Source organism: Eurytemora carolleeae, unplaced genomic scaffold (genome assembly GCF_000591075.1).
Source record: "Eurytemora carolleeae unplaced genomic scaffold, Eaff_2.0 scaffold890, whole genome shotgun sequence".
Lineage (NCBI taxonomy): Eukaryota > Metazoa > Arthropoda > Copepoda > Calanoida > Temoridae > Eurytemora > Eurytemora carolleeae.
The window spans coordinates 1-9,081 of record NW_019396777.1 but is presented as its reverse complement, the minus strand read 5'-3'; the positions used below and the strand labels follow the sequence as shown (position 1 = coordinate 9,081).

The 9,081-nt window shown below is 30.9% G+C and overlaps 1 protein-coding gene across 1 annotated transcript; it reads right to left on the bottom strand.

Moving 5' to 3' along the window:
- Positions 1-165: 165 nt before the first annotated feature.
- Positions 166-2,902, bottom strand: LOC111708590 (glutamic acid-rich protein). The gene is made up of 3 exons (XM_023482010.1): positions 2,544-2,902; positions 1,402-1,659; positions 166-448 (listed from the first exon to the last, which is right to left on the bottom strand). The coding sequence occupies exons 1-3, from the start codon at positions 2,894-2,896 to the stop codon at positions 166-168; spliced, it is 894 nt and encodes a 297-aa protein (XP_023337778.1). The 5' UTR covers positions 2,897-2,902.
- Positions 2,903-9,081: the final 6,179 nt, after the last annotated feature.

The window sequence follows — 9,081 nt, the reverse complement described above, 5'->3', positions numbered from 1 at the left end:
TTTGCGGCAAGTGTTCAGTCCTTAATGGAAAACTATCCGGTTTAAATTCTAAATCTTTTATGCCAGGTGGTGCATGGTTTACAGTTCCCTCTGTATTTGCTTTAGTGCAACATGCAACTTTTTAATCCTTGCAGTTTGTTTAATCTAATGCTTAGAAAGTTTAAATTAACGCATTTTTGTTCCAACCATAGAATATGCTTCCCTTTTATTTTTATTATTTGAACCTAAATCTTGAACTGGCAAAGGAGGATTAAATCTATTGGATTCTGTCTCTTTTTCTAAAATTTCACTCTCTTTTGAATCCTCCGTTCTTTTATTATCTTCCTTCTCCTCGTCCTCATCCCCTTCATTTTTACTTTCATCCTTGTCCTCGCGGTTAATCTCATCCTCTGAACATTGATCTGTGTCTCTTTCCTTGTTTTTTTTGTCCTTCAGCTTCCATTTTATACTAATCATTTAAACTATTTTCATCTTATAAAACAATAAGGTTTTAAAAACAATAATATCATGGATTTTTTAGTTAAACAATATTTTTGATTAGAATTTCCTTAACAGTTTGGTGACATCAAATATTTTTCTTGTCATTTCCAAAATTGTTCCTTTAACAGCTTTCTTCGGTTGTAATTTTGGACTCAGAGATGGTTCAGATTCTCCTTCAAATATATCCGAACCTTGAGAGATTGTATTTATCCTTTTTAAAATCATTAAAAAATTAGCAACTTTTTGAATGTGAAAAAATCAGTTGAATTAGAGTCGACAATGTTGGCAGTTTATACACTGTGAGATATGTTCTGGTGGTTCCCAATAAGTATGAGTACAACCTGTTGGAAAAATTAGTGACTGGGGAAGTTAGTGTTGGGGAAATTAGCGGTTGGGGAAGTTGCTGTTGGGGAAATTTGTGACTGGGGAAGTTAGTGTTGGGGAAATTAGCGGCTGGGGAAATTGTTGTTGGGGAAGTCGTGACTGGGGAAATTGTGTTGGGGAAGTTGTGCTGGGGAAATGACCTAACACCTCTAGGCATATACATTATAAAATTGCAACGCGCTTGTTTCCAGCTTAAATGTAAAAGAAGTTATTGGCAAAATACTGTTACGTTCTTTTTTCGTGAGAGCTTGCCGTTGGTTAGCAGTGAGTTTAATATGAGCTATTAAAAAAATCCTATATGTTTGGCATCATGCATGAATTAAAATTACAATTGAAATTATACATGAACTATACTAAGCTTAGACTAAACTTAGACTTTTTGATTTAACATAATTCATAGTTTAAAATTCGAAGGTCTACGACATCGGGTTGCAAAGATATTGGAATTAAAGAATTTGAGTTTATAGCAAAACCGTAGTTCTTTTTTTACAGAGCATCAGATAGAATAAATATTTTTGATTTTAATTGATTAAATACATCCCTACATCAGCTACAGTTGATTCACTTTCATCTGAGGATTGAGAGAATCTTCGACCCTGTATATCCTGCCTACGCTGCCCGCCCAGTACAACATCATCATCATCATCATCCTCATCATCATCGTCCTCGACATCACTTTGTTCAACCACAACCTCCATTACTTCATCCTCCTCATCAAAATCAAACTCCTCCTCCTGCTCTCCGGAGCTAGAACTATCTCTCTCCTCTTCAACTATAGAGTTTTTCAACTTCGTCCTGAGAACAAAGGAAGTATGTACATTTCCATTGGCATTTTCAATAATGACAATTTCCCAAATGCATTTTCCCAAACAGCATGGATCCCAATGTAAAATTTCTCAGATTGATCTTCCAGAAATGTTCTTGTTAAATAATCATTTAGGAAAAGTTTACTTTATATATTTGAGGGAAATTAAGATGGAAAAGTTTACTTTATATATTTGAGGGAAATCAAGATGGAAAAGTTTACTTTATATATTTGAGGGAAATCAAGATGGAAATGTACCGTACATTCGGAGAAACATTTTTATTAATCCATTTTATAAAAGTAATAATTTGATAATAATTTGATTAAATATTGCAATAAACGCTTCACACTACAATCTTTGAACCTTTTTGCAAAGAAACGATGGCGTCAGTTTTGTCGTCTTTGATCTGAAACGAGGCGTTTTCTTGCTTTTCTTGTAAAATAAATACAAGTCTTACGTTCATAATATGTAAGATTGGGAATTGTTTTATAACAAAAGAATCCTGTCTTTCCCGACGTCTGAATACAAGACATGATATTTACCAATTTGTTTTATGTTATTCCGACGAGGGGAGGAAAGCTAACCATATCATTTCTACATCCGAACCACATTCTCATCATTTTCTTACTGAACCACCTCTGAAACTTTATCTTTTCCTCTTTTCTCTTTGAAATGGTAAAATTTAGGAAATTGTTGCCTTTTTTATATAAATCCGCCCACATTAAGGCCTACACTAAACTTGGCCCAAATTGTTTTATGAATTAGATTAGAACCTCAGCGTATGCTGTAACGTAGTCGGATTTTTAAAGAAACGGAGAATATGGTTTGGATGTAGAAACTATGTGGTCGGCCTTACTCCTCCACTCTCCCAACCTTCTATCATTGTCCAGGGATATATCAGAGCTCTCTCCACTGTTGGATGTATTCTCATCTTCTCTATCCTTGATTAACCGAACCTTGTTTTCTCCCCCTCGGAGAGAGTCAGAAAAGCCTTCAATTAAACTATCATTTAAAGAATCTATTGGTTCATCCTCGCTGCAATCAATCTCATCCTTTCCTTCAACCTTCTCAGGGTTCTCTGTATCCTCACCCTTCCCTTCAATCTGCTCAAGGTTCTCTGTCTCCTCATCTGGGTTTATTTTATCCTGGATCTCCGAAACATCTCCGGTATTCTCCAACTCCTTCTTTTTATTGGATCTAGTGTTTAGCTCGGAGCTGGAAGACATTATTGTACATTGTCTAGATATAACTAAATGCAGTTAGAATAAGAAATAGAAAATCATTATTCAGAAAAGTTTCACAAGTCCAATGCAGGCAAATACATTATACAACACAAACAACAAACTATTATAAACAAAGAAAATAGGAACAAAATAAAAATGGAGAAATATTTAAAACTAGCTTGTATCCTTGTAATATTTAAAACTAGCTTGTATCTTTGTAATATTTAAAACTATCTTGTATCCTTATAATATTTAAAACTAGCTTGTATCTTTGTAATATTTTAAACTAGCTTGTATCCTTGTAATATTTTAAACTAGCTTGTATCCTTGTAATATTTTAAACTAGCTTGTACCCTTATAATATTTAAAACTAGCTTGTATCTTTGTAATATTTTAAACTAGCTTGTATCCTTGTAATATTTTAAACTAGCTTGTATCCTTGTAATATTTTAAACTAGCTTGTACCCTTATAATATTTAAAACTAGCTTGTATCTTTGTAATATTTTAAACTAGCTTGTATCCTTGTAATATTTTAAACTAGCTTGTATCCTTGTAATATTTAAAATTAGCTTGTATCTTTGTAATATTTAAAATTAGCTTGTATCCTTGTAATATATAAAATTAGCTTTTATTTTTGTAATATTTAAAATTAGCTTGTATCCTTGTAATATTTAAAACTAGCTTGTATCCTTGTAATATTTAAAATTAGCTTGTATCCTTGTAATATTTAAAACTAGCTTGTATCCTTGTAATATTTAAAATTAGCTTGTATCCTTGTAATACTAACAAATAACGTGTATCCTTGTAATATTTAAAACTATCTTGTAAACTTGTAATACTAAAAGCTATCTTGCATTCTTTTAATATTTAAAGCTCAATTGTATCCTCGTAATATCTAAAATTAGCTTGTATACAATTAATATCTAAAAATATCCATAGACTTGTATCCCTGTATAAAAACCCCCATAGACTTGGATCCCTGTATAAAACAACCCATAGACTGGTATCCATGTATAAAACAAACCATAGACTTGTATCCCTTTATAAAACAACCCAAAGACTGGTATCCATGTATAAAACAATACATAGACGTGTATACATGTATAAAACAACGCATTGACTTGTATCCCTGTATTAAACAATCCATAGACTTGTATCCCTGTATAAAACAACCCATAGACTTGTATCCGTTTATAAAACAAACCTTAGACTTGTATTCCTTTTATAAAACAAAGTAAAGGCTTGTATCCATGTATAAGACAACCCATAAACTTGTATTCATGTATAAAACAACCCATAGACTTGTATTCATGTATAAAACAAATTATATGCTTGTATCACGAATTCGTGTAAAAATCAGTATTTTTCCTATGGTATAAACTTTCTATGACAAATTTATGTTGTATTCTTGTAAACCGTAAATGCAGGATTATTAGAGCTAAAAAGTTTTGAATACTAATGATTTCTATTGATCAGCAAACTGAAAGGTTTGGTTTAGAACCTGTTATTTTCAATATTTCACCAACTATAATTACACAGCTCTCCCTGGACAAACTTTTTAGTAAAAGGATTTTCATTAAAGAACATCTTTTTCTTGAAAAAATGCAAAGACATTTTTCAAAATATTTGCTTTTCACGACACATTTTTAGTAATTAACAATAAATCTTCTACTAATAAGGCCACTCCCGATGATTTTGTTATTTAGTCGATCAAGTTTAATTTAGGCCAACATTTACAGTTCAGGCAGGTTTATAGCTCCGGATACTAGTGGGAGTACAAGGAGAACCGTTATTTTAGTATTTCATTTATAACCCGGAGCAGGGTCTTCTTAATGCTGAAATTCTGAATAATTAATGAATACGCTTTCATCCAATAATATTTCTCTCAGTGAGAAAAGAAAGGAAGAATAGGAATAAGTTAGAATAGTAAAGTAGATATAAAGTATCAAGAATAAAGTATAAAGCATAAAGTATAAAGTATAAAGTATAGAGAATAAAGTATAAAACATAAAATATAAAGTATGAAGTATTTATAGTTTAAAGTATAAAATATAAAGTATAAAGTATGAAGTATTTATAGTTTAAAGTTTAAAGTATAAAATATGAAGTATAAGATATTTATAACAATTCAAGAATATGTAAAGAACGTTTTATAAACATTTTATTTTGCGATCAAAACATAAAATAAAATTCTTTACTTCATCGGAAAGTCTTAACAAAGCTAGACCGGACCCTATCCTGATCCGTAANCTAGTCTACTCTGATCTAATCCTTTATACCTACTTAACTCTGATATAATCCTTTGTACCTACTTTACTCTGATCTAATCTTTTATACCTACTCTATACTGATCTAATCCTATATGCCTACTCAATCCTGACATAATCCTTTATACCTACTGTATCATGATATAATCCTTTATACATCCTCTTCTCTAATCTAATCCCTTATTCCTACTCCTGATCTAATCCTTTACACCTAATCTATCCTGATCTAATCCTTTATATCTAGTCCCACTCTATCATGATCTAATCCTTTTTACTTTCTCTATCCTGATCTAATTCTTTAAACCTACTCTATCCTGATCTAATTCTTAAAACCTACTCTATCCTGATCTAATTCTTTAAACCTACTCTATCCTGATCTAATTCTTTAACCCTACTCTATCCTGATCTAATTCTTTAAACCTACTCTATCCTGATCTCATCCTTTATCCTACTTTATCCTGATCTAATCCTATTAACCAACTACCTTAAATACCCTACAAAGCAAGTGGGTTGGATGAGTTTGAGAATAGTAAACTTGAATTAGTTGCCGATATAATAACATGGTTCCTGCCGAGACTGCATTATAAGATTAATTATCAAGTTTTACCAACCCTCTCAACTCATATTAAACTCCATAGACCAATATATTCTCTTGGGTGGGCACATTCAATCTTTAAATAATACGTTTAAATATTGTTTTTATAAAATTGTATTCTAATACATGGAGGAATGATGTATAGTTAATATATATGTATGTACATCGTACATAGATAGTTATAACCTTGACCTTCAAAAATCCTAGATCTTAATATGTCCACAATTTAGTATACACAAAATCTGAATAGATTTTAGCATAACTTAGCTATCTTAATTATATCCCGGATATGATGAGCTTGGGTTGAGTAAAAGACAGGAACTGTTCCATGTGACCTTCATAGTAGTTTATTGATCAAGCAACTCCAGGTTAGAGTACAGAGTGCTTCAAACTCCTTTAACTCCAGGATATAGTACAGAGTGCTTCAAACTCCTTTAACTCCAGGATATGGTACAGAGTGCTTCAAACTCCTTTCACTCCAGGATAAAGTACAGAGTGCTTCAAACTTCTTTAACTCCAGGATATAGTACAGAGTGCTTCAAACTCCTTTCACTCCAGGTTAGAGTACAGAGTGCTTTAAACTCATTTAACTCCAGGATAGAGTACAGAGTGCTTCAAACTTCTTTAACTCCAGGATATAGTACAGAGTGCTTCAAACTCCTTTAACTCCAGGATATAGTACAGAGTGCTTCAAACTCCTTTAACTCCAGGTTAGAGTACAGAGTGTTTCAAACTCCTTTAACTCCAGGTTAGAGTACAGAGTGCTCCAAACTCCTTTAACTCCTGGTTAGAGTACAGAATGCTTCAATCTCATCTAACTCCGGATATAGTACAGAGTGCTTCGATGAACATGTGCAGTGCAATTGATCTGAAAGACTAATTAATCCGAGCTGAAAACTTAAGAATGGTGGATATCGAGATTAATACTTGATCCTCTCTTTTTGTTAATCTCAAGACTAATTTAGTCATTAGATTAATTTCGAGAGTTTTGAGATGCGTTCTTTAACTTTTGAAAAACCGGTTTTTAATTTTTCCGCATTTGTTGTGTCATATCAATTGAACTAATGTTCGATTGAACGAACGTAAGTTTTGAATTAATGTTTCTTTAGACTAACATTAAAAGGACTACAGTCCAAAAATGTAACAAAATATGTTTTTTAGTTCAATCGGATATTAGTCCAATCGATATAATAGCATCATATCTGTATTTGTAATCAAACGTATTTTTATTACATGTAGTAGAAAATGTGTTAAGCGATCAGGTGCACTGATATAACGGAATTATAAATTTGTTGTATTACAGTATTTCAAAGCTAAACTAGAAAACTTTCCGCAAACCTCAGTATCACAGAAAGCAGGAATGAGATTCATTTTCTCTAGGTTTCAAGTTTTGAGAATAAAATAAACTAAATATCTTGTTCAAATTTAAAATTTGTTTAAGTTTAAAATTTTAATTAAAACAGAAAGCTGGGTGTATACTTCAAAAATGTGAATTCTCTTGGAAGCTTTTAAATAGAAATTTTAATTTAACATAATTGTTAATTTCTTCCTAATTTTTCTAAAATTTATTTATACACAAACACAAAAATACAGTGTTACCGTCTCCGTCTACGGATGAGACTTATAACAGAGTTGATAAAAATTATTATTCTGTTTTTTTACATATCAACATTAAGTTTTTTCTTAATCGTATTTTTACAACATCATTATTATTGATATAACTACAGATTAAATAAAATGTCTTTTTGATGAACAGGTTCTTTTTAAATCCTTTATATATAATAAAGCTCTGATCGCTCATATATATATATTTGTATGTATATATGTTAGCTATAACTGGCCAAACGGCTGAACAAAATTGGCAGATTTTTTTAGGGAACCCATGGGTACCTTGGAGGTAACTTTTTATTTTCTAAATTCAACCTTTTTTGTCTTTTAATTCAATTTTTTTCTTCAATTTTTATTTTGATTGTTAAAAATTCCATTGTCATCGCCGAGCACTCAGATAATATGAAATAAACACAAAACTGGCAGAAAAATAAGAAAGCTCAATTGTTTTAGTTTGTTTACAGCACGTAGTTTTACAAAAAAAGTGGATTTAAAGATTGAAAATTAAGCACACTAATGAACACAAGGTGGTTCATTTAATGCGATCAAGAGAAGCTCACATGAGATCCAGACAACTAGACATGGAAATTTTAGACCATTAAAGCACTTCTTTTTAACGTTTGTTTTTAAGAAGTAATTGGCAAATCTAAAATCGATTTTTACATTAGCTCTTGCAACCTTTGGATCACGGTGAGATGTTTTAAGCCCCGAGTAATGTATGAGACGTGTTCTATTTGAAGGGGAAATATTGTTGAAATGACTTTAATAAATATTCATATCTCCTCTATCGTAAATTTTACAATTCTTGAGTTTTCATATTTATTCATGGACGGGATTTACAATTATATATATATATATATATATATATATATATGTTTATTAAAAATTAAAAAAATTTAAACATAACTAAATAAACATTAATATTTTGTTTTTATACATAATATGTTGATTAATTTAGAAATTTCACATTTTTCACTATTTATTGCCTACATAATGTTTGTTGTTTGGCATTTGTATATATCATATGAATATTTATAAATTGTCTTTTTCACGATTTCTTCATCAAACCAAAACTGCTATTTTCGAGCAAATTTTTTCGAAAAATATATTTTGAAAATCTGTAAAAAATATTGTTTTTTTTTTCGGTTATTTTTACGGTTTACTAAATAATATACTAATTTTTTTGATGTGCTTAAAATATTGATATGATTTTTCAGATCTTATTCAACAGGTTTCTGGTAGAGTCAATATAAACATTCGTTTTAAAAAGTAAATTGAAAGTTTTCTTCAGAGAAAATCTGAATTATTCTTTTCAGTGTTTTTTGCCATGTTTTTCAATGTTTTTATTCACCCTTGAACACTAATCTTCTCTTTATTAGATTATACTTCCATTTGAAACTGAGCAGGATATAAACTGAGTTTACTCCCAGAGCTGCAAACTTTAACAAAACCAATTTTTCATCAGATCAGAGTCAGGAACTTTTGGTTGAGATGGATTTAATTCAAAAGATTATTTCGTTAACTAAATTAAAATTCCACTTACTTCTGATTGGTAGAGGTTGAAAAATCCATTGGTTGGGTTTATGGAGGGGTAAAGAACCGGTTTAGATGGAGGGGGTTTATTTATTCAAATTTTCACTAGTAAGCAAGGAAAAGTTAAGTAGGAGAATTTGAGAGAGAATTTTTTACGGAGCCAGTGAACACAGAGAACAAAAAA

Coding starts and splice junctions, on each gene's coding strand:
- LOC111708590 (XM_023482010.1), bottom strand. CDS start 2,896: ATGTCTTCCAGCTCCGAGCTAAACACTAGATCCAATAAAAAGAAGGAG. Junction 1,660..2,543: donor TCCCTGGACAATGATAGAAG/GTTGGGAGAGTG, acceptor CTTTGTTCTCAG/GACGAAGTTGAAAAACTCTA. Junction 449..1,401: donor ACTGTAGCTGATGTAGGGAT/GTATTTAATCAA, acceptor TTAAATGATTAG/TATAAAATGGAAGCTGAAGG.